Source organism: Theropithecus gelada, chromosome 10 (genome assembly GCF_003255815.1).
Source record: "Theropithecus gelada isolate Dixy chromosome 10, Tgel_1.0, whole genome shotgun sequence".
Lineage (NCBI taxonomy): Eukaryota > Metazoa > Chordata > Mammalia > Primates > Cercopithecidae > Theropithecus > Theropithecus gelada.
Window position 1 is genome coordinate 77,311,810 of NC_037678.1, and position 25,354 is coordinate 77,337,163.

Below are 25,354 nucleotides of genomic sequence, written 5' to 3' on the forward strand. Positions count from 1 at the left end.
ACCAAAGTAACTGCCTCATAATAAGAAAAATTAATAATTATTGACTCCCGACCCCTTTCAGCTAATTTCTAACAACTCACCTTCTGTGTCTAAGTATCCTGTTGGTATGGCATCACACAGTGCTTTTTTTTTTTTTTTTTAAATTTAAGACAGAGTCTCGCTCTGTCATCCAGGCTAGAGAGTACAGTGGCGTGATCTCAGCTTACTGCAACTTCTGCCTCAGCCTCCTGAGTAACGGGGATTATAGGCATCTGCCACCATGCCCAGCTAATTTTTTTGTATTTTCAGTAGAGATGGGGTTTTGCCAAGTTGGCCAGGCTAGTCTTGAACTCCTGACCTCAGGTGATCTGCCCACCTTGGCCTCCCAAAATGCTGGGATTACAGGTGGGAGCCACTGCGCCTGGCATCACACAGTGCTTGATCCATCAATTTTCTCTTTATGTGATTCAGTACTAGGGTTTGAGGGATCTTGTAGCTGGAAATTTTGCCAGCCTGGCTTTAGTCCCTCTCCAGTTGATCTCAATATATGTTGGAGACCCTCCAGTTGCCATTTAATAAGCAACCAGATAGTCTAGAAATTTACTAGACTTTCTCATACAACTTGCTGCTAGGGGCATGGCATGCTAGCATATGAAGTAAAAAAATGGCCACAAAATCTAGTAGTCTGCCTGACTTCTTGTGGGTATGGCTTTCTGAGAGACCAGACTAGAGACTGACCTAGCAGAGATATTTTTTCCCATTAGGAAAGTAAGTCACAACCCAACCAAAATTTCAGAATTTTTTTTATTTTAACTTTTTTTCCTATAACAAAAACAAAGACTAAAAATAGGTACTTCTTATTTAATGATGAGAAGGTGATTACAGTGTAGGATGTGTGCATCTTGCTTTCTCTGCTTCCTGCACTTGAACACTCCACCTTTGGGAGTGTGGCTGAGATTCCCACTCCTGATTTCCTTTTCCTTTTAATGACCTCTGGGTCTTCTGGTGCCTGGCTCTCCTGAATATCATGTTTCTACTTTGTAGACTGTTCATCTGTTGAGCAAATTAAGGGGTACACTACCGTGCTGCTTTTCTCTCTTAACCAGAATTAACATTCTCCTTTTGAGGCTTTACCAATGCTCAGTTTCTGCAGGCCTTAGACCACAGACATCACCTCAACTGTCTAGTGTCTCTCCACAATAAATTCACTGATCTGTGGACACGGTAGATTAGTTCTCCTGAGCATCATGCTTAAGCAGAGTAAATTAGGCTATAATTACCTTTTCAATAAAAATGCTATGTTGCCCATTTGTGGTTGGCTTATACTTGGTATAAGATTTCTCTGCGTGTCTGAATACTCATGTTGGACAGTGTTTGCATGTGCTTTCCTGTCCAAGAGGAACTCTTAAGTGTTGTCTCATGGAACTCTGTATTCGTACTGCTTCCCAGAGTTGCTTTGGTGGTAAATTTGAACAAGTTTCAGATCAGTTTACATCTGGGCCCCTGAAAAAAAGAGGTCTTATTATTAAGTGTAAACAGTACCCACATGACATTACCAGATTGTTTCCCTGAATTGTCTTAGTGTGTTTACTGGCATTCATAAAAATTTTCAGGAAAAAGAAAATAGTTTGATTGGAATTACCTGACACTACTTCCATGGTAGAGATCAAGATCCAGTGAAACACAATGAAATTAGATTATGAATTACCTGTTTGTTATGCTTAACATGCATTCTGTCCTTAGTTCATGAGAGCCAGGGACCTTATCTGACTCATTTACCAGTATATTCCCAGGGCCCAGAATCAAGCCTGCCATAAAGTAGGCCCTCAGTAAATGTCCTGCATTGATGGTAAAATTGACCTTAGTAATCATTCATTCATTCATTAAATCTTCCATTTCAGGGTTTTCATCTCTTCAGCTTTGTTCAATTTTTGCCCTTAATGTGGTTTTAAACCTTTTAAGATTACATTTTAACTGGGAAGCCGACAGTTGAATAAGAAAGTTCTTAAACTGTGACATAGCTTGTCTGAGTTACCAGAGCACTTAGCTTTATTTTAAAAACTAAATGCTTATATTTAGTAAACAGTTGACATAAGCTTTCTCCTAAAATTGAAAATACACGAGGTAGCAGAAGAGAACAGAGCCACCTTCAAAGGTGAGAGATCACTGTGAGTTTTTTTCTGTTTCAGGAAACTAGCCCAAATATTTTACATAGCTTTTTAAAATCTGAAGCAGTGTAGCAGATTCAAATCTGAGATATGCCACTTACTAATAAAGTGACTTCTGGCGAGTCACTTTAATCTTAGTGTAGATTGGTGCAAAAGTAGTTGCAGTTTTTGCCATAAGAAAAAAAAAATTTCAAAAACCACTATTACTCTTGCGCCAACCTAATAAGAATGTTTTTTCATCTATAAAATGGGAATAAAAATAGTTCCTAAATCACAGGATTGCTGGGAGGATTAAGTGGGATAGCCTATGGTAAATAAATATAATTAAGATAAATGTAGGCCGGGCGCGGTGGCTCAAGCCTGTAATCCCAGCTCTTTGGGAGGCCGAGACGGGCGGATCACAAGGTCAGGAGATCGAGACCATCCTGGCTAACCCGGTGAAACCCCGTCTCTACTAAAAAATACAAAAAACTAGCTGGGCGAGGTGGCGGGCGCCTGTAGTCCCAGCTACTCGGGAGGCTGAGGCAGGAGAATGGCGTGAGCCCGGGAGGCGGAGCTTGCAGTGAGCTGAGGTCCGGCCACTGTACTCCAGCCTGGGCGACAGAGCAAGACTCCGTCTCAAAAAAAAAAAAAAAAAAAAAAAAAAAAAAGATAAATGTTACTTATTATTATTAACCGAAAACATTTTTAACAACTTTCTTATGAGAAACAAGCATATGGGAGGTTCATCATAAAAGAGATTATGCTGTATTTCAGAGGAAAACACCATCTTGCTGTTTTATCATTTTTAATAGTCTTATTTGAATGACTCATTCCTATGTAGGCTTTTATGTATAACGTAGGCTTTTAACTACTCAAAGAACAAAAGGAAGCTTTATTGTTTATAACCCATTAAAATCATTCCTGCATGCTCCTTAAGGGGAGGGATTATACCTGTTTTGTTCACCACTATAAGCCTATTGCCCAGCAGGTGACCAGTATGTATTTGACTAATTAATTAATTCCTGGTTAAATAACAGTTTTGCCAGTTATTCTGGCTGTGAAATACAGCTATCCCATTGTTCAAGCAGGGAATCAGCAATAGAGTTGGATTAAACAGGATGGTTAATTGTGTTTCTAACTGGTGTTTTCAGACTTCTAGCTAAAATTCACTATCAAGTACGTATTTCTTTCCTTGGTGATATTGGGAAAATAAGACGAAGCAGAAGAAATCTGGCGGTAACAGGTGCATCCTTTAATATCTAACCATTATCACTGCAACTCACCATAACCTTTCTAGTTCATTCCTATAGTATTTTAAATACCTTTTTTTTAAAATACTGGTGCCGCCAGATGCTGCTCCAGGAGATAGGACGCATTTTTATTCAGTAAAGTCTAAATTTATTATATTTAGAATTTCTTTTCTTCATGAATCAAAAAGAATGTCCCAGGTATTTATATTGTAGTTTATCAATTTTGTGTTTTTATGCATTTCTCTCTTCAAATTTAGAAGTTTCTTAAAAGCAGTAATTGTGTCCAAAATATTTTTATTCCTTATCAATCCTTATCATAGTGAATTTCAAAGTGGCCACTCAATAAACACATGTTGAAATGTTTACTAAGTGAGCCTAGTGGCTACTTCCAAATTTTTCTTCTGTAACCTCAAAGCCCAGGACAACAATTTCTATGGCAGTGCCACATTGGGTAATTTTTTTCTTCCTTTCTTTTTAAGCATGCTAGGAACTTACTCTGATGAATTTGGGAACCTAGATTTTGAGCGATCCCAGCATGGTTCTGGAATGAGCAACAGGTCAACAGCAAAAAGATTTATTTCTGCTCTCAACAACATTGCTGAAAGAACTTATAATAATATATTTCAATTTCATCAACTTCGGCAGATTGCCAAAGAACTAAACATTCAGGTATGTTAAACTAGTTAATCTCTTTTGTAATAATTTCAGGAGGTCCTTATTAATATATAGTAGAACAGAAACAGTTTTTACTTATTTAAAATTCATACCTGCTTCTTCTCAAAGGCTTTTCAGCATCTTGATAGAGGGAAACATTGTAGTAAGACACAGTCTGTATGTTTTTTTGAAAGTTTCTTGTGGATAAGTCATCTTAGTATCTTTTAACCTCAGTTCCCTCATCTGTTAAATGGACATGATTATACCTGCTATTCCTACTTCAAAGTTCTTGTGAAAATCAACATAATAGCACTTCAAACGTGCTATTACACATTATGGAAAATTAACTTCTTAATTTCAAAAGTTAGTTTGATTTTTGTTTTTCAGCTAACCTGAAACAAATGTAAAATATTCTCTGCCTATTGGAATTTTTATTTTTTATTCATCTAGGCTTTATAGAATCCAGAGCTCAAATATAGGCAGTTTGCTCTGTAAGAAGTAAACACAATTTTATTTGGCAACAAAACTTTACAGTTACATATTATTGTTTGAGAGATTTATTTTAAAAGTAATATTTTGACATGTTACTTAATGGGCTAAACCTTTTGATGTTTTCTTCCAGGTTGCTGATTTTGAAAACTTTATTGGATCACTAAATGACCAGGGTTACCTCTTGAAAAAAGGCCCAAAAGTTTACCAGCTTCAAACTATGTAAAAGGACTTCACCAAGTTAGGGCCTTCTGGGTTTATTAGCATATTAAAGCCATCTCAGTGAAAATATGTGTGCGTGCACAGACACACACATACACACACACACACACACTCAAATACTGTTCTCTGAAAAATGATGTCCCAAAAGTATTATAAGAAAAAAGCATTAAATATAATAAACTAATTTAAGAAGTGATAAAGTCTCCAGATGCAGTAGCTCACACTGTAATCACGGCGATTCAGGAGGCTGAGGTGAGAGGATTGCTCAAGACCAGGGTTTGAGACCAACCTTGGGCAACATAGCAAGACCCCATTTCTTTAAAAAAAAAAAAAAAAAAAAAAGTTAAACTTAGCTGGGTGTGGTGGCACATCCCTGTGGTCTCAGCTACTTGTGAGGCTGAGGCAGGAGGATTATTTGAGCCCAGGAGTTTGAGCTTACAGTGAGCCACGAACACACCATTCACTGCACTCCAGCCTGGGCAATAGAGTAACTCTTGACTCAAAAAAATAAAAAAAAATTGTAGTGGTAGCCATGTGTTAATTGTTAAATAAATTCTCCAAAAGGCTAAAATTACTTATAAATTTTTTATAGTTATATTTTTGACCTGCCTTTTATATGTGTATTTCATAGTTTTGCATATCAAATGTAGGCATTCAGACAAATATATAAACCAATGAACATTTACATATTCTGCGTTCCAATAAATATTTATGGACACTAAAATTTGAATTTCATAGTTTTCCCATGTCAAAATACAAAATCCCCAATTTTTGATTTTAGCCATTTAGTAATAGGCCTCATTTATTCTACAGGCTGTAGTTTATAATAGAGTCTTGCTTGCAAACAATAGAAACAGACTGATTAAGCAGGAGAAGTTTTTTGAAAGAATTTTGGTTAGCTCACGGAATTATTAGAAGGCAGGTGAACCGGGAGGGTAAGCTTACAGCAGCAATTTGTAAAACCATGCCTTAGAATTAGACCAAGGAAGAAGCTGCTGACACTGCTGACACACAGGGCACTGGAAGAAAGTGGTACTGCCACCATGCCCTACCTTTGCCACTTCTGCAGCAACAATAGGTAGAAGAATGCCCCCACCCACACCAGAACAGCAACAAAAGGATTCTCCATGAGGCGCCTCCCTAAATTGCTGAATTCAAAAAAGAAATCTCATCCAAAGACATCTGATTGAAAAAGGTTATGTTATATTCCCCTTTCATAGGCTGCTAGGGAGTTTTCCTGGTTCTACTTTTGGGTGGTGGGATCAATAAGACCAGAATTTCTCATATGTTGTTAGAGGATTCAGATGTTACAGGGTTGCCAGCCAAACTATCAATCATTTATAAATCCAACCAACACTTTGTAACATACAAGAACTCAGGAAATAACCATTGTTGGAGAATCTACTGAAATACAGCTTCCAGCAAACCAGAAGATGAATGGAAAATGTAAATAAAAAGAACTGGCAGTATATATCAGATGTTTAACTGTAGGACCAAAACTAAGATGTGGAGACTATTGTTACAGACCACAATGTAATTTTTTTTTTAAGTGAGGAAGAAGAAATCAGGAATAAAAAGAGGGGCTAGGCGCAGTGGCTCACATCTATAATCCCAGAGCTTTGGGAGGTTGAGGCAGGAGGATCACTTGAAGCCAGTTTTGAGAACAGCCTGTGCAACACATTGAGACCCTATCTCTACAAAAAATAGATTAGCTGGGCATGGTGGTGCATGCCTATTATCCTAGCTACTGTGCAGGCTGAAGTAGGAGAATCACTTGAGCCCAAGAGTTTGAGGTTACAGTGAGCTATGAGTATACTACTGTACTCCAGCCTGGGCAAGAGCAAGACCTTGTCTCTTATAGGGAAAAAAAAAAAAAAAAAAAGGAGAAAGTAGATAGTAGCATAAATATAGTGAAGTCTTTAAAAGCTAGGGGTTAAAAGATATTTAAAGCAAATAACTCAGGCATGGTGGCACGCGCCTGTAGTCCCAGCTACTAGGGAGGCTGAGGCAGGAGAATCGCTTGAACCCGGGAGGCAGAGGTTGCAGTGAGCCAAGATCACACCGCTGTACTCCAGCCTGGGCAACAGAGTAAGACTCTTTCTCCAAACTAAATAAGAGATACTTAAAGCTAAAAAAAATCTATTAATAGAATTTAAAACATTTCATGAAAGTCAACACATAAATAATATCACCCAAAATAAAGTGGTAGACAGAAGAGGAAATGTACTAATTTATTGTTCAAAGAGGAAAATAAGTCTCAAAGGTTAAGGATATTATATACATTTATTTTTTAAAAGACATAAACGTACATTTTCAGAAGAAATTGTTCCATGTTTCCTTAGATTCTGTATTTAGCATCCATTAATCACAGGGCCAAACTAACAAATGCTGTTTAGCTTTCCCTTACCATCCAGCTTTTGTGGGTATGCAAACATCACATTACAGTCCCTCCAACCACGAACCCCAATATATAGTATTTCACTTCCTGCGCGATAGGGGGTGTCCCCACACCTTTCAACCACTGTAGCAACAAAGCTCTGGCCTAGGCTTTTCACTTGGTTCTGTACTGCCTGACTGTGGTGTTTCCTAATGTGGCCTGGTGTGGTGTGGCATGCCCTCTTGGGAGACGAAAGTAATTTTCTATAGGCAGTTGTTTCTGTATCACCATTGCTGATTAAAACAAATCCTAAGTACAAATGTCAGAACAGAAACATGCAAAGCAAGAAAACATGACATCATGAAAGTTTCTTTTTCTTGTGTGTTTTTTTTTTTGAGACAGAGTTTCACTCTTTTTGCTCGGGCTGGAGTACAGTGGCGCGATCTCGGCTCACCGCAACCTCCGCCTCCTGGGTTCAAGTGTTTCTCCTGCCTCTGCCTCCCAAGTAGCTGGGATTACAGGCATGTGCTACCATGCCCAGCTAATTTTGTATTTTTAGTAGAGACAGGGTTTCTCCATGTTGGTCAGGCTGGTCTTGAACTCCTGACCTCAGGTGATCTGCCTGCCGCGGCCTCCCAAAGTGCTGGGATTACAGGCATGAGCCATCGTGCCGGGCCGAAAGTTTCTTTTTTAAGAGACGGTGGTCTTGCCATGTTGTCCAGGATGTACTTGAACTCCTCAACCCAAGCAGCCCTCCCACCTCAGCCTCTTGAATAGCTGAGACTACAGGCATGCACCACTACGCCTAGCTGCGAGATGAAATTTTAAGAGATGGGGGTCTTGTTCTGTCGCCAAGGCTGGAGTGCAGTGACATGATGAAGCCTTGATCTCCTGGGCTCAAGCAATCCTCCTACCTCAGCCTCCTGAGTAGCTAGAACTACAGGAATGCAACACCATACCCAGCTAATTTTGATTTTTAGGAGAGATGAGGTCTTCCTTTGTTGCCCAAGCTGATCTCAAACTCCAGGGCTTCCGGAGTAGCTGAGACTACAGGTATGAGCCACCACGCCCAGCCTCCTCTCTTTTCCAATATTGTGTTAAGTAAATTGTACTGGTGGTAATCAACTTGATCATTTCATTTTTAGGATAGAGGATATCAAGGTGAGAGTATAACTGAACAAGGAGAGGAATAAACACCACCCTGTGACTGATGGATCTTTATAGCTCCCCTTTGATAAAGAAGGGAAATATTGTACTTCCATTAACATGTTATAGTTGCTGTTGTTATACAGAAGAATATTAAATAATATTCGTATATTGTTTATGAATGCATTGAATTCATAAACAATTGTATGGATACTGACTAGCTAAAGAGGTAGATAAATGTAGATACAATGATACGGTGATTTGGTATTCAGGGTTCATTCTGCTCTCCAGTGTGCCTTCCTATAATGCAGGGGCTGGAAGGTGAGAAAATAACCACAATTCCCAGACTCCCTTTGCAGGTAGATTTCCAGATGTGAATTGGGTTCCACTGATATATATAGTGTATATATAACTTTATAGTTATACAGATATATATACACAGATATAGTATATATCTATATATACTTTATAGTATGTATACTCTATATAGAGTATAACTATATACACTCTATATATACTCTATGTAGTATAGAGAGTATATATACTATACAGTATACTCTATACACTATACAGTATACTATATATACTATGTATATACTATACTATATATACAATGTATATAGCATATACACTATATATACACTATGTATATAGTATATACACTATATATACACTATATATTGTATATAGTATATACACTATGCACTATATATAGTATATAGTAATCAGCTTCCTCAGGTTGAAACATCTAGATATATTGAAAACACTGGATAGTCTGCAAACTCCTCTTCCTTAGAGAATGTGTATTATCTTTAGTATTAAAATGACTCTTCTAAGTCCTGAGAAGCACCTCAGAACACTGCATTCATGCATTCACATGTTTGCTAGGCAGAATAGTACCCATCCTGCAAGACATCACATCCTAATGCCCAGAACTTGTGAATGTCTTAGGTTACATAGCAAAGGGAAATTAAGATTGCTAATCAGATGACCTTAAAACAGGGAGATTATTTTGTATTATCTGCATGGGTCTAATATAATTAGAAAGAACCTTTAAAGTGGAAGAGGGAGGCCAAAGAGAGCCAGAGGAAGATGTGACTACAGAAGGCACAGATGCAGCATTACTGGCTTTGCAGATGACGGAAGGAGGCCTTAGGCCAAGGACTGTGGGTGGCTCTAGAGTCTTTTTTTACATCTCAGTATGTACACCACAGTTAAGGTTTTTGTTTTTGTTTTTTTATTTTTGAGATGGAGTTGCGCTCTGTCATCCAGGCTGGAGTGCAATGGTGAGATCTCGACTCACTGCAACTTCTGCCACCTGGGTTCAAGCAATTCTCCCGTCTCAGCCTGAGTAGCTGAGACGACAGGTGTGTGCCACCACCCCCGGCTAATTTTTGTATCTTTAGTAGAGACGAGGTTTTACCATATTGATCAGGCTGGTCTCGAACTGCTGACCTCAGGTGATCTGCCCACCTCGGCCTCCCAAAGTGCTAGGATTACAGATGTGAGCCACTTTGCCCGGCCTCACAGTTAAGGTTATTAAACAATCTGATTTAACTGAATACAAAATGCTGGGTTGTGTGGTGACATGGTTTGTAAACATGTAAACAGGGCTGGGCATGGTGGCTCACATCTGTAATCTTAGCACTTTGGGAAGCCGAGGCAAGAGAACTGTTTAAGGTCTGGAATTGGAGACCAACCAGCCCAGGGAATATACAGGGAGACCCTATCTCTAAAAAAAAAATACCTGGGCATGGTGGCATGTGCCTGTAGTTCCAGCTACTCAGGAGGCTGAGGCAGTAGAATTACTTGAGTCCAGGAGTTTGAGGCTGCACTGAGCTATGATCACACCACTGCATTCCAGACTGGGTAACAGCGAGTCTATCTGGAGTGCAGTGTCTCTAAAACAAAACAAAAAACCCAAAATATAAACAGTAAGGACTATGAGGTATGTATAGGAAATTAATACCTGAAGAATATTTTACCATGTTCAAAAACAAAATTCTTCATGTGGCTGAGAGAAGAAAAAAATGGTATGTTTGCATTCCATTTGCAGGTATTACATAAACCCATTTTAAATTAACTAAAATGCCTAGGATTTGGAGGGAAAAATTATCTCGTGCTCACATTTGAAGGTTCCTCTCAGAAATAAACCATTTAAAAAGATCACAGTACTGGTTTAATTTTTTTCTGGTAGGGACAGAGGGAAACAGGTGGTCTACCACCTTTCAAAATTCAGTCACATGTTCTGAATAGAAAGGACAGTTGCATGTGACATTAAAACAAGGCTTTCTGAAGCAGTAATTCCCAGCCTTTTTGGCATCAGAGACTGGTTTCAAGGGAGACAATTTTCCACGGACTTGGGTGGGGGGATGTTTCGGGATGAAACTTCCACCTCAAGTCATCATTAGTTAAGATTCTCATAAGGAATGCACATCCTTGCATGTGCAGTTCACAATAGGGTTCACACTCCTATGATAATCTAATGCGCTGCTGACCTGGCAGGAGGCAGAGCTCAGGTGGTGATGCTCACTTGCCTGCCGCTCGCCTCCTGCTGTGTGGCCTGGTTCCTAACAGGCCATGGATTGGTACTGGTCCACAGCCCAGGGTTTGGGGACCCCTGTAACAAAAGGAAAACAAGATTCTTAAATCTTTACAGGAAGGGGGAATGGAATGGAAAATAAAGCAAGTTGTATACTAAATGATGTTAAAAATCCCTTTGTCACCTTTAAAATATTGCAAGCAGAGAGGAAAAAAATATTAAAACCAACCATTTTACTTTCTTATTTGTAGATAATGCCTGCCTTATGAGAATGTTGTTTCTTTTCAAAAGATTCCAAAAGAACCATATAAAAACTTAGTAATGACTTAATTGTTCACATATTCTAGTGATATCAGTACTTTTTCAGGAAGTAATGTGGAAAGGTTGGCACTAGAAGTTGACATAAGAATTAGTTTAGCCAGGTGCAGTGGCACATGCCTGTAGTCCCAGCTCACAGGAGGCTGAGGCAGGAGGATTGCTTGAAGCCAGGAATTCTGGGCTATTATAGTGTGCTCTGCTGATTGGGTGTCCACACTAAGTTCGGTGTCAACATGTTGATCTCCTGGGAGTGGTGGACCTGCTCAGGCCAGAAATGGAGCAGGTCAAAATTCCCGTCCTGGTCAGTAGTGTTATCGCCCCTGTGAAGAGCCACAGCACTCTAGCCTGGGCAACATAGTAAGACCCTGTCTCACATAAAAAATAAAATAATAAAAATGAAAAAGAGAATTAGTTTAGATCTCTTGATAATTTAAACAGTAATCTAAATTATAGGGTTTAGGTGGAGTTAATCTCTGCAAGTCCTGAGGCTCTATACCCAAGGTGCTTGGCCCTACCAGGAATGCACTCTTGCTTACATGTGTTTCAAATCTAAATCCCATCATTTAGTTTTTTCCTATTTAGGCTGTGGGACGGTGTGTTTATTACAATGATTGAAACCTGTGCCTTATTTGAATTACTAGTTATTCAAAACACACTTTTGGGTTTAGTGCCCGGTAATTACAGCGTACTCCTGTAAGACTTAACTCTCATTGATTCCTAGAGAATTGTTTTTGATACGGCCTTGGTCTGTCACCCAGGCTGGATGGAGTGCAGAGGCACAATCTCGGCTCACTGCAACTTCTGCCCCCCGCCGGGCTCAAGCAATCCTCCCACCTCAGCCTCCTGAGTAGCTGGTACCACAGGCACCCACCATCATGCCCAGCTATTTTTTTTGTATTTTTGGTAGAGATGGCGGGGTGCTTGGGGGGGACAGGGGGAGCAGGTGGGGTACGGGGGTCAGCGGGGGGAGTGTCCTCACAGTGCCCAGGCTGGTCTTGAACTCCTGAGCTCAAGCAGTCCACGCACCTTGGCCTCCCAAAGTGCTGGAATTACAGGGATGAGCCACCATATCCAGCTGTTTTAACTTGATTTAACTTCCAATCATTAATATTTACATAAGACCCATTTGCAAAACAACCTTCTTTACATTATCTTCTTTTGGTTTTAGGAAACAAAAAGTAGCTCAAGTTTATTGTGTCCTAGACTAAATAACACAAGTAGCTAACACTACATTACACTGCATATCTGATATAAAAACGCAGTACACATATTTCTAGACTTTGTTCATTTATCCCTAGGCAGAAAATATTCATAATAGATTTGGAATAAAATTTCCTTCTCAAAAAGCTTAAACTTCAAATAGAAGTGATAAATGAGAGAGAATGATTGGGTTGCAGAATTTTCAAAAGCCTAAAAAGAGCCCGGGCATGGTGGCTCACACCTGTAATCCCAGCACTTTGGGGGCCAGAGGTGGACAGATCACTTGAGGTTGGGAGTTCGAGACTAGCCTGACCAACATGGTGAAACCTTGTCTCTACTAAAAACACAATAACTAGCCGGGCGTGGTGGCATCTGCCTGTAATCCCAGCTACTTGGGAGGCTGAGGCAGGAGAATCGCTTGAACCTGGGAGGCGGAAGTTGCAATAAGCCGAGATAGCACCACTGCACTCCAGCCTGGGTGAGAACGGGGCGAGACTTCATCTCAAACAAAACAAAACAAAAAAAACCAGAAAGCCTAAAAACAGATTCCAAGAAGTTGTAGCAAAGAGGTAATTTGTTCCAATATACAGCACAGTCATACACAGCACTTTGCAACTTACCAAGGAAAACGTTAAACGTGGCAAGACAATACTACCCTCTAGGGGCAGAATTTTTATTTTCACAACTTCTCAGCAAAGGATGAATGAAAGGATGAACTAAACAGTTAATAGCAGGCTAATTATTCAAGATTGAACAATCCTTTCTCTTTTCACATTCTCTTGGTGTAAGCACTTACATGATTGACTACAGAAGTTGGGATAAGACACCTGACCAGTACATTTTGGTTACTTATGAAAATAATTCTGATACAAGGGTGGAGAGAGAAAAATTTGAAATGAACTTCATAAAACTTAGAATTTATATATGGATTTTTATTTCTATTTTTATTACAGACTTACTATTCTAATTTTTTCCCCATTTTGGGAAAAAAGTTCAATGACAGATATTCCCAGTCCCTTCACACATATGAGGTGCCTGTGTGTTTAGTTTATCTGCTTGGATAGAAATTATTACAGAATTCATAAAACAGGAAATGAGCATTATAAACCAGTTACTAACTGTAGAATATTTTGGTTTCCTCTGCCCCCCGCCCTGCTCTAAACCCTACTTCACTGGGTTTCTGCATTTTCTCCATCCTTTTTCCCAGATTAACCTGTTCATTTATTGACTTCTGTCAAGTTCTAGAAAATAAGATCAAAGACTGATAGCTGGATGTTCTCCCATCTTAAAATGTTAGGGAAACAGTTTGTTAAAAGCATGTTACTCTTTAGTCCTAAGTATTGAGCAGTCATTGTCCTTCAGGCCAAAATGCCAGCCACTTTATTCCCCTACTTTTTAAAGACTTAATTAGCCATCAGCAGTTTGTAGTAGAGCTGGCTTTCTTAATACAAAACAGTTTATTATATTTTAATTGGCAGGCTCTATTGTATCTTGGAGTGTTTTTCTCTAATTTTATATTGAAGTGAAAAATAGGAAGAACATAAAATTTGCTACATAGATAATTTTGGAGATGTTCTATTTTAAACATTGATAACAGTATAATTTAATTCCATATTTTGAAATATACAAAAATATATACAACTAAAATGGTATCTAAAACAGAAACCTATGAGTGCTCGCTCCAAACAATAAGGGAAATTAGTGAAGAGCTCAGGTAATGGTGTTATTCTTGAGGACACAAAGCCTGGATAAAACTAGATTACCATAAATAGTATAGAAGTTGAAGAAATCAACACAGTAGGACTAGAATTAATTTAGAAAAAATTAAGGAAAGTTTGGACATATACCATAAGTAATAGAAATAAAACCTATCAGAGCAACAAACGGAAAAAACACACAAAAGCAAGTTTGTGTCCTCAGTGCCAAGGATTAGAGGCAGATGAAGTACAGACTGAATATAGGGAATACTAAGAAGTCCCAAGAGACAATGAGTGTCTTATATCAGGAAGCGGAGAGTGAATAAAGGCAATCTCATGAAAGGAAGGGAGAAACTGTAATCCTGCCCACTCCCTCTTGCCAGGGTTATCCAGAATCAATGTTTACCTATGAGAATTGTGTTTTTAAATAGTTTTTAAATTTTAAAAAATTTTTACATTGCTGGTACAAAAGTTTCAATTTTTCTGTCAATGTCAGGATTTCAATGTAAGAAATAGATTTTTTTTTTTTGATAAAATGATTTTTGGATAAATACCCGCTGCTTCATCTACCATGTTGCTCACTTTCAGTTGGCCTTTCCCTTTCCTAACTACCCGAGTTAAGACTTTAAACTCAACTGTAAGGTAGTTCAGCCATCATAGATGGGGTTAGTGGGGGGGATAGTGGAGAGGCGGCAAGAACCATTCAAATTCAGTTCAACACTGAACAAGAAAAAACTGTAACATTGCAAATTAATATTGATATATCAATATATTTAATATACTAATCTGAATATATTAATCAGCTAATTAATGGTGAACTGATTCATAACTATCTCGAGTATTATAGGCAAGTTTCTTAACCTTTCTACACCTAAGTTTCCTTATCTGTAAAGTAATAATGGAACCCTCACCTTGCAGTGGTTGGGAGGATTAAACCTGATGATGCACTATAGCCTGGTTATATAGTATAATCGAAACTTTTGTACTAGCAATGTAAACATTTAAGATAATTTAAAAACTATTTAAAAACACAATTCTCATAGGTTAACATTGATTCTGGATAATATATTACTGTTTTCAGCAAAACAATTAGCCATTGCTATTAACATTTTCTAATGCTTATATTTTTGGCATATGCATCTTCCTTCAATGCTCAAAAAGGAGAGGATTTTGGAACCAATATTTATTAATCATTTCTTCTGTACCAGATACTGTAAACCACCCACAAGAACGGTAGGGCGCCGCACGCACCTTGGAGGGGGCCCTTCTGCCGGCCACCCGCCCCGGAGGGTTTCAGGCCAGGGCCTGATGTGGCTCATGCCTCCTCGCGGCTTCGTCGGCTGCGCAATCATCCCACCTTGTTCGTTTCTCTCCCTCCCTCCCCGCTGGCCTTGGCTTGCCAGGGGCGCCGGGAAGCCCGACGGCGACGGTGTCGTAAAAGCGTCGCGAAGGCGTCCGCCCTTGGCGGCTCCCTGCCACCTGTATAAGTGGAGCGTGCTGGGGTGTGAAAAGTAGTATGGAGGCAGCGGTGGTCGAGTTTCTGTGTGGTTGCTGGGTCTCCATGGAGAAGCGGCTCGCCAGTGTCCCAGGCTGCTGAGCTCTCGCCGCCCGAGTCCCCGCGGCGCGGCCGCAGGGCCATGCTAGCTTTGCGCGTGGCGCGCGGCTCGTGGGGGGCCCTGCGCGGCGCCGCTTGGGCTCCGGGGACGCGGCCGAGTAAGGGGCGCGCCTGCTGGGCCCTGCTGCCGCCCGTGCCATGCTGCTTGGGCTGCCTGGCCGAACGCTGGAGGCTGCGTCCGGCCGCGCTTGGCTTGCGGCTGCCCGGGATCGGCCAGCGGAACCACTGCTCGGGCGCGGGGAAGGCGGCCCCCAGGCCAGCGGCCGGAGCGGGCGCCGCCGCCGAAGCCCCGGGCGGCCAGTGGGGCCCGGCGAGCACCCCCAGCCTGGTACGTACCGATGAGGCGGCGGCGGGCCGGCCCTGGGCTGGGGTCGCCGCCCCTGAACTCGAGTAACATGCTCTGGGTGGTGCAGCTCGGACGCTTCCGTTTCCTAACTTTTAGACTGTTCCCTGAAGAGAAGTTACTGGCAGGTCATTCGGTCGGGATGAATTTCAGGGTCACCAGCGGGGTCCACCTACGGTCTCTGTGGCCAAGTTAGAAATCATCTCTCATCCCCCTTCTGTCTGCACCCGTTGCTGGAAGGGCCGCCTCTGCATATTGCATTGGTAAAGGTAGCCTTCGCTTGTCTTATTAAAAAGCCTATTTTTAATTCTTTTGAAGTGAATCCCCAGTGTTTAGGCCAAGTCTCTGGGAATCTTTAGGAAGGTATACAGGCCCTTCTGTTTGCTTGTGCAAGTTTCGTTCACCATCATTTGACCTTTTGGTAACCTTACACATTATAGGATGAAGGCTAATTAAACAATTTAGGTCGTAATTAAAAGATCTTTTAACCTTTAATTATAGAAAAAGATTTAAACTATTCTTGAGGTAACGGAGGGAAGTATTTGTCCACTTACCTGTTGATATGCTGCCCAGACAGAAGACACCCGAGCATGAGTGTGGGAGAGCTTTTGATGTCATGTTAGCAAGACTCATGCAATTATTACATCTTCAATTGTTATGTCTTCAGTGGCCCCTGTACTGCTTTCATCAGTTGTACAGCATGGGTTGAGGTGGCCAGATCCTGGCAGGGGTCTCAACTCCACTAATAGCTAAAGCATGTTGGGGTTTGAATGCTGGATACTTTGAAGTTGCCATATCCTGACTGAAGACCTTCCCAGAACGGCAGTAGTTGGTCGAGTATGCCACAGGTTATCTGGTTGAGTAATCTGAGATTAGCTCTCCTAATGTTAACTTTGAAACTTTTACAAATTTAATGATTACAAATTAATGAGACACTTTAACTGAAATATTCTATGTGGAGCTAAAAAGAACTCCGCTGTTCCAGCAACATTCAGTTCTGTTTGTTAATTCGCCAAATGAAATGATGTTTCTGTTTACAACTTTGTTTTTAATTTTGCCCTGTGGATAATATCTGAAGTTAATTTGGGGCCCTTTTTTCTGATCTTTTGCTTACTGCTTTTTCGCAACCATGTGCAACCTTCTCCCCTCCCACTCTTCCCTTTGAGTTGCTGTAACCTTTGATCAGTATTTGACTTATTCTCTACCATAGTATGGTCAACAGACTTATCTTTTTTCTCTGGACTCTGATATTTGAACTTGAATTTGGGATGTATTCCAAGAATGTTTTCATTATATAATGTGGATTACTTTCAGTAAAAGATCTCAATAGAGGTTTGTATTGCTTCTTGTTTTATGATTGCTCTTCTGATAATTTGAAGTTTTTCTATAGCTTTCAATGACAGTATTCTGCCACCTGGCCCCAGCGATAACTATTTAATTATCCCTCCAAGCTGAGGTGCTTTATTGCTGGGTTTCTTTTATAAACACAGACATAGTGTCTTTAGAGAATCCTTTTTTTTTTTTTTTAACAGGATAGTTCATAGAATTTTAAAAGATATCTTTAGAAATGGACTTTGCCACCTGTTTTACAACCAAAATTAAGATTCAGGCAAGTTGGCTAGTACTGATTAAGAAAGAGGTTAAATGGGGTTCTAGTGAAGAGAAAATCCCATGGGGTAGAATTGGCAGTCTTGACTCAGTGGAGAAAAAAAATCTAGGCTTTAGGGAAAGGCGTTTTCTCGTCTTTATTTCTGTACCCTGTTGTGCAGGTTGTCTTAGCTCCGCGGGGCCGACGCTTTTCAAAGCTGAAATACCCTCTCATGAGTCAGATTCTGTTTGGCAAGAAGGGGATGTTCTTCAGACAGCTGCCGAAGAGCTCTTTTGTTAGTGCCAGCTTCAGCCAGCTTGGCTCCAAATGAAGTGTCAAGGAATCGCAAAGCCCCCAGATGGGAACTGTGAAAGCCGTTGGGGCCGGGCGCGGTGGCTCAAGCCTGTAATCCCAGCACTTTGGGAGGCCGAGGCGGGTGGATGACGAGGTCAGGAGATCGAGACCATCCTGGCTAACATGGTGAAACCCCGTCTCTACTAAAAATACAAAAAACTAGCCGGGCGTGGTGGCGGGCGCCTGTAGTCCCAGCTACTCGGAGGCTGAGGCGGGAGAATGGCGTGAACCCGGGAGGCGGAGCTTGCAGTGAGCCGAGATCGCGCCACTGCACTCCAGCCTGGGCGACACAGCGAGACTCCGTCTCAAAAAAAAAAAAAAAAAAAAAAAGAAAGCCGTTGGTTTTTAGTTGAGGATCTTAACATTTCCATGACTGTTTTGAACAAATTTACAAAATTTCTCCATTTCCAAATATCACAATCTCTATTCCTATCTCCATTTTCTTCTAGCGGTTTTCTGACTTAGTGATGAGGTTATAGAATTCAATCTTCTTTTGTTCTCTTCGTTCATACCTCCATACACTGTATTACCGTTCTTTAGATATGTGTAAGGGAGTAAGGGAGATTCTTTGCAGTAAATATTTCAAAGGTGAATGCCTGGAGTTGATAATTTGGCTTTTTTTCCTGATACTTTTACTTGTAAATAGACACTATTTGTCTACTTAGAAGATCTTCCTGAAGTTTCACCATTAAAAGCAGAGTATTAAAAGTTCCGAGTTCTTACAATGAAGTTATATGTGAAAAGCTTAGCTTATATGGCAGATAATGCATGTGTTCTGTCTTCCCTCTCTTAAGAAAACCTATAATAGGCCAGGCGTGGTGGCTCACGCCTGTAATCCTAGCACTTTGGTCGGCCGAGGCTGGCGGATCACAAGGTCAGGAGTTCGAGACCAGCCTGGCCAACACAGTGAAACTCCGTCTCTACTAAAAATACAAAAATTAGCTGGGCGTGGTGGCAGGTGCCTGTAATCCCAGCTACTCGGGAGGCTGAGGCACGAGAATCACTTGAACCCGGGAGGTGGAGGTTGCAGTGAGCCGAGATCATGCCCCTGCACTACAGCCTGGGCGACAGAACTAGACTTCGTCTCAAAAAAAAGAAAAGAGAAAAGGAAACCTGTAATATGTAAAATGCCTTACTCCGTGTTTGGGTACATAATACATCTTCATCTTTTGTATTCTTTTTTTTTCTTTTTTTTAAAAAAAAATTGAGATGGGATTCTCTCCATGTTTTCCAGGCTGGTCTGTAATTCCTAGGCTCAAGGGATCCTCCTGCCTTGGCCTCCTGAAGTGCTGGGATTACAGGCATCAGCCACCATGCCCAGCCATCTTCTGTATTCTTGAAAGAAGATTTTAGGGAGATATCTGTAAAAAGAACTGAATGGATTTTAAAATTCAATTTAATGTACTAAATTTAAAGTTTATGCAGCTTCTGACTGAAGCTGATGAAGTATATTTTTCTAATGTACATAGTTATTCAAAGTATGAATTCATAGTATTTTATTTAAATTTTGTTGTCTTTGTGTTTCAGTATGAAAACCCATGGACAATCCCAAACATGTTGTCAATGACGAGAATTGGCTTGGCCCCAGTTCTGGGCTATTTGATTATTGAAGAAGATTTTAATATTGCACTAGGAGTTTTTGCTTTAGCTGGGCTAACAGATTTGGTAAGTTGTAAATGCACTCCCAGTTTGCTCTCCTTCCAAATGCTCATCTGTACTACTAAGTTGAAATAGCATAGCCTTAGCTTGCTTTTCCTTGGGAGGAAACCCTCAAGATGAATTTGACGTAGTACTTTTTGTGAGGACTTTGTCTTTAGCATCTATATGGGATTTTTTTTTTTTTGTATATGATTTCAGGGAGGAAGCGAAGGTTGTAGGGAAGTAAAGGAGGAGATACTTTGCACTCTTGGTTTTTAAGAGTGAAAGAAACACCCTTAGAAATTTCCGAAGAGCTGAGTGCTTGCTTTAGGGATAGAAATAAGGGAGAGGAGATCTGAGATGACTTTTCTATGTATTGTGATAAAGAGGAGTACTCTGATCTGCAATTGGTTTTCCTAGCGGAGAGGGAAACTGGACCAGTTGTTAGGACACAGGGAACTAGGATGTAACCAGGGAGCATGTAGAACTCATAGCTTTGCTCAGGTTTCATGCTAGCAGGAGGCTGTAGGTACCCCCACAGATTTATTTTCTGATCTCTGCTCTACACCCCTCTGGCTGCCTTGCAGAATGCTCTGGGCTGACAATTGAACATCCTTCCTTCTTCTCCTCCCTCAGCAGATGGACAAAGAAGAGAAACTCTCCTTGATACTACAATGTTAGTTTTGATAGAGGAGAGGAGAATTTATTCAAATGATCTCAAATTAGAACTGGAAAATAATTTTATAACAAAAGGCTACGTTAAATAGGCTTTTGTGGACTGGCTAGCCATCATCATGTATGACATTATTTGTATTACCAACTTTATTTCATGAAAGTTTTGAAATGCCTTATAAAACTGGCTGGACACAGTGGCTTACACTTGTAATTCCAGTACTTTGAGAGGTCAGGAGTTTGAGACCAACCTGCACAACATAGCAAGAGCCTATCTCTACAAAAAATTTAAAAATTGGCATGGTTGCACATGCCTGCAGCCCTAGGTACTCAGGAGGCTGAGGCAGGAGGATTGCTTGAGCTCAGGAGTTCAAGGCTGCAATGAGCTGTGATCTCACCACTGTGCTGTCGTCTGGGTGACAGAGCAGGACCTTATCTCTTAAAAAAACAAGAAAAAAGGGAAAACTTCATGCTGTATAAAAATGTAGTTGAGGGAAGTGAGGAAAAGATGAGGGAATAATTTTAAACCAGGGCAAAGTTAGCAGGAGAAATAGATACATTATATTCAGGTACAAGGTTGGTCTGAGATCTATATGAGCATGCAGACAGGTGGTGCTTTGGTGCCTCTTCAAACTAATTTATGTTTGAAAAGCTTTGATCAATTTTGCTCAATATTTATTGAGTGAGATTTGAGAAAAACTAGTTTTATATTAATAAAAGTTGCATGGCATCTTTCTTTGTAACATCAGCTGTTGTCTTTGAGGTTCATAGAAACAAAATTCCACGTGCCTAGTAGCAGAAGTATTGGTAGGCAACATAGAATTAACTGAAGATTTTGGAGTGCAGACAGAAGAGAGCATTTGCACTGTTACATGGCATTTCCAAACCTGCTTCAAATGTAGTCTCTCAAATTGGCTTTACCTCTCTTTTTCCAGAGTTTAGCTTCTACTAATATTTGTCACCGCCTCTTCCCATTCTCACAATCTTTCTCCTTTTATTTTGTCTCTGCCTTTTTTTTTTTTTTTTTTTTTTTTTTTTTTTTGGAGACGGGCGTCTCACTCTGTCGCCCAGGCTGGAGTGCAGTGGCCTGATTTTGTCTCACTGCAGCCCCTGCCTCTCAGGTTCCAGCAGTTCTGCCTCAGCCTCCCGGGTAGCTGGGATTACAGGCACGCACTACCACGCCCGGCTAATTTTTGTATTTTTAGTAGAGACGGGGTTTCACCATGTTGGCCAGGCTGGTCTCAAGCTCCTGACCTCAGGTGATCCACCTGCCTCGGCCTCCCAAAGTGCTGGGATTACAGGCATGAGCCACCGCACCCGGCCTGTCCCTTCTTTTCTCTCAAATCCTCCACTCATTGTCAATATTGTCTCCAAGTCTGTCAAAGGCCGTTATACTGGTAACAGTTTTTTTTTTTTTTTTAACATAACAGACAAGATGTTTTTCAGTTACTGTAGTCTCCTTTTTTGTCTGCTACTGTTTTTTTTTTTTCTTTTAAGCTGCCACATGAGATCGCAGTATTAATGGAGTGTTAGAGAGGCCCCATTAACATTTTTCTAAATATATAACATGATGTTTATGGAAACCTGAGTTAACTAGTGCCACATTTCACATTGGTTCCATGGAGATTTTAGTGCCTTTCGATTGGCCACTGGGAGGTGGCCAGACTCATCAATTTAAGCCAGGGAGTGACAAAGTCTGATTGCATTGTGCGTGGAAAATGGATTATAGACAGGTAAGAGTAGAAGCAGAGTAACTGGTTAGGGGCTCACTGTGGTCTAGCAAGAGTGGAAGCAGAGTAACTGGTTAGGGGCTGACCGTGATCTTGCAAGAGTGGAAGGAAAGTAACTGGTTAGGGGCTGACCGTGATCCATGGCAGCAGTGGTAGGAACTTAGACTGTGGTTGGAGTTTGGAGTTGGAGAGAAGTATGTGGGTTTGAGATATATTTTAAAGACGGAGGTAATATGTTGATGGATTAGATATGGAGTGAGAGTAGGAAGAGTCAAATATGAATACTAGGGTGTTACTTTAAAAAAAATTCTCTTCTAAAACCAGGTTCATGGAAATGCCATTTTCTGTGATGGGCAACACTGGAATAGGGCAGAGTTTAAGGGAAAATACTAAGAATTCTGTTGCTTATCCACATAGAAGTATCATTTGGGCAGTTTAGTAGTTTGGAGTTGGAGGAAGTCATCGTTATAGAGAGAAATTTGGGAGCTGTCAGATATAGATGGTTGGATCTGGGTAAAGTCATCCAGACTGAGGTAACAGAAATGAAGGGTCAGAGAAATGAGCAACAAGTAGAGCACCAGAAAAGAAGCCAGTCAGGAACCTTGGGAAGGAATAGCTGGCGAGGAAGGAATAAAATTAGGCAGTGAGGTTTCCCAGGAAGTGGAGAAAGTGCTTCAGTTGTGTTGAGGTCAGGTACTCTAAAAATGCGGAATTCGTTGGTGACCTTTATGAGCCTCACCTCTGGAGGGGTGGGGACTATTGGAGTGGGTTGATGAACAGATGTGAGATGGTAATGACATTGGATGTTCCTCTGAAGCAGTTTTGCTTTGTAGGGGAGTACAGAAATAGGATCACAGAAGGGTCTTTTAAAAAGATATGTATTGGGGAATTCTATCTATCTATCTATCTATTTATCTATCTATCTATCTATCTATCTATCTATCTATCTATCTATCTGTCTGTCTGTCTATCTAATCCTATATGTAAAAATATATATGTTGGAGTATATGTATATACTGGGAAATTTTTCTTTGGTCTTTTTTTTTTTTTTTTTTTGAGATCAATCTCGTTGTGTTGCCCAGGTTGGCCTTGAACTCCTGGCTTCAAACAATCCTCCCACCTTAGCCTTCCAAGTAGCTGGGACTATAGGTGTGCCACTGTGCCCAGTGAATTTTTGTTGTTAGTTAAGTGATTAAATGATCAGGTAGAGAGATTAAATGAAAGGGAGAGATTGATGAGGCAAGGCGAGATGGGGAAGAAGGGAGGCAGGTCACAGAACGTGACAGGGCATGGTAACGGATGAAGGAAAGCAGAGAGAATGAATGGAGGCAGGTAGGTGGAGGATTTGATGATGGGAATATGAGGACGGGCTGACTAAATTTTTCTTTTTTCTTAAGGAAAATATAGACATGACCTTGTGCGAAAGAGATGGAGTTAGGTCTGAGGTGAGAGCAGAGACAGTGCGAAAGAGACAATGTGAAAAGAGAGGGTAAATATAGTAAGCAAGTGTGGGATTGCTAGGCAGTATTGGGTGCCCATGGGAGATTTGTGGTCCCCAGTTTGAAGTGAGACCAGTCTTCCCATTTGTGTGTTTTCCTTAAGCACTGTTCAGCTCTTAGGTGCAGGCCCAGAGTACATGGAGAGTTGTTTTTAAGCAGGGTTGAAGGAGAGTGGGGTGAAGGGGAGTTACAGATGTTTGTAAAGGAATGATGTTGATGTCCTTGTAATCTAGTGTGGGTTAGAGGAATAGTGAAGATGAGAGGGTGATGATGGTGAAAAAGTGAAAGGTTAAGTTCCCTGAGGTCAGAAACTGAACTAAACCTGATCTTCCAAGGTCCCAGCTCCCCAGGCTAGGTACTTTTCTGTTCATATGCTTAAGAAGAAAATAGATTTTTTTCAGTTGCGATGGTAATAGCTAGTAACTGCTTTTTTTGAGGATTTACTAAGCGTTGAGTGCTGAACAAGTATTAATCACATTATGTGCTGAAGACAACCACCCTTTTGAGGTAGGTAATTTATCTCTGTTTTACAGATGAGGAAACTAAGGCTTAGTCAGGTCAAATAACTTATCCAAGATCACACAGCTAGTAAGTGGCAGAGCCAGGACTTGAACAGCTTTTGTTCTGCTACAAAGAACACATTTTTTTTACCACGGTCCTGGACTCCTGCTGTCTCCTCCAACTCATTGGAGTACTTGAGATATGGACAACTTATTTGTTCTTTAAAATGAACCATGATTAATTATGTCTAAATTAATCTTTTTTCCCCCTTAGAAATAGTATTAGGGAACTCAAACATTTGTTGAAACTTGAAGTTAAATGAGTAAAAGCCAGGAAGGGACTTGGATAAACCAGAAAATACGTGCCTTGTTTAATGTGGGTAGACAATACTTTTCAGTCCATTTTGTGGCCCCAGAGTGGCCAGACTCCTCCCTTCTCAAGTTAGGATGGAGATCTGGGTTTTTATGGGAAGAATTGAATACTTAAATGTAGATAACTAATTACAGTTTTTAAAAGCTCTGATAGGTCAAACAGAACCAGCTTGCAGGCCCCATTTGGCCCACTAGCAACTAGATGTGACTTATCCTTTAAATATAGTTTATTTTTATCACAATAATATAAAAATAAATAATTTAAGTATCAGAATTTTAACTAGGTCAGGTAGAGAGGATTGAGTTTTCTACTCAAATATGGGTAGTGCTGATACAGTCAAAATAGGGAATAAACAGTGGTATTGAGCAAAATAAATTGAAAAACAGAAAAATGGTAAGTTTTAACAGAGTTGAATTATATTATCCTAGTCCGGGCTCTGCCATGCATGCTTTCTTTGAGTTTTCTTTGGGTTCTTTATAGCTTTAAATACATCACTAACCATATCTTTAAATGTGTGTTTGGGTTCATCCACCAAAGGGGCCTTGTGAAAATACTGAGAAATAACCAGAAGGCCTTGAAGGGGAAAGAAAATAAATGTGCATTTCTTTTAAGACCAGTTGCTAATTTAAAAGCAAAATGTATACCAGTGAAAGAATGAGAATGTTTGGGGGTAAGAAACAGAAGAGATTTTGTTAACATTTTATGAGGTTATAATTGTTATTCTGGTATATCTTAAGCTTCAGAATATCTACTCTGTTCCTGTTATGACATTTATATAAAAAAAAAAACACTTCTATTTTCAGTTGGATGGATTTATTGCTCGAAACTGGGCCAATCAAAAATCAGCTTTGGGAAGTGCTCTTGATCCACTTGCTGATAAAATACTTATCAGTATCTTATATGTTAGCTTGACCTATGCAGATCTTATTCCAGGTAAGAACGCGTCATGCGTACTTTTGAATAGCACAGGGAAGAATGACATTAGTCAGCTTAGGATTTCTCTTGAGACACAAATAAT

At 40.4% G+C, this 25,354-nt stretch overlaps 2 protein-coding genes and 1 long non-coding RNA gene across 6 annotated transcripts in view; 2 read left to right on the forward strand and 1 right to left on the reverse strand.

Annotated features, from left to right (window-relative positions):
* Positions 1-5,468, forward strand: part of MCM8 (minichromosome maintenance 8 homologous recombination repair factor) — a 44,499-nt gene extending 39,031 nt beyond the window's left edge. The window contains exons 17-18 of one of the 2 annotated variants that reach the window (XM_025399416.1): positions 3,859-4,048; positions 4,656-5,468. In XM_025399416.1, coding sequence (XP_025255201.1) covers positions 3,859-4,048; positions 4,656-4,748 — 283 coding nt within the window. In that variant the 3' untranslated portion in view covers positions 4,749-5,468. The remainder of the gene's footprint in view (positions 1-3,858; positions 4,049-4,655) is intronic. The other variant, XM_025399415.1, reaches the window with a different exon arrangement.
* LOC112633051 lies at positions 776-15,324 on the reverse strand. Its single transcript, XR_003121479.1, has 5 exons — positions 15,276-15,324; positions 10,766-10,887; positions 10,015-10,168; positions 4,147-4,276; positions 776-1,482 (listed from the first exon to the last, which is right to left on the reverse strand). It is a non-coding gene; the product is annotated as an uncharacterized LOC112633051 (long non-coding RNA).
* Positions 15,325-15,504: 180 nt separating this feature from the next.
* Positions 15,505-25,354, forward strand: part of CRLS1 (cardiolipin synthase 1) — a 32,740-nt gene continuing 22,890 nt past the window's right edge. The window contains exons 1-4 of one of the 3 annotated variants that reach the window (XM_025399418.1): positions 15,949-15,967; positions 16,082-16,251; positions 19,452-19,589; positions 25,140-25,269. In XM_025399418.1, the coding sequence (XP_025255203.1) occupies positions 19,479-19,589; positions 25,140-25,269 (241 nt within the window). In that variant the 5' untranslated portion in view covers positions 15,949-15,967; positions 16,082-16,251; positions 19,452-19,478. Of the gene's footprint in view, positions 15,968-16,081; positions 16,252-16,685; positions 16,839-19,451; positions 19,590-25,139; positions 25,270-25,354 lie in introns of those variants that run through there. The other 2 variants (XM_025399417.1, XM_025399419.1) reach the window with 2 other exon arrangements.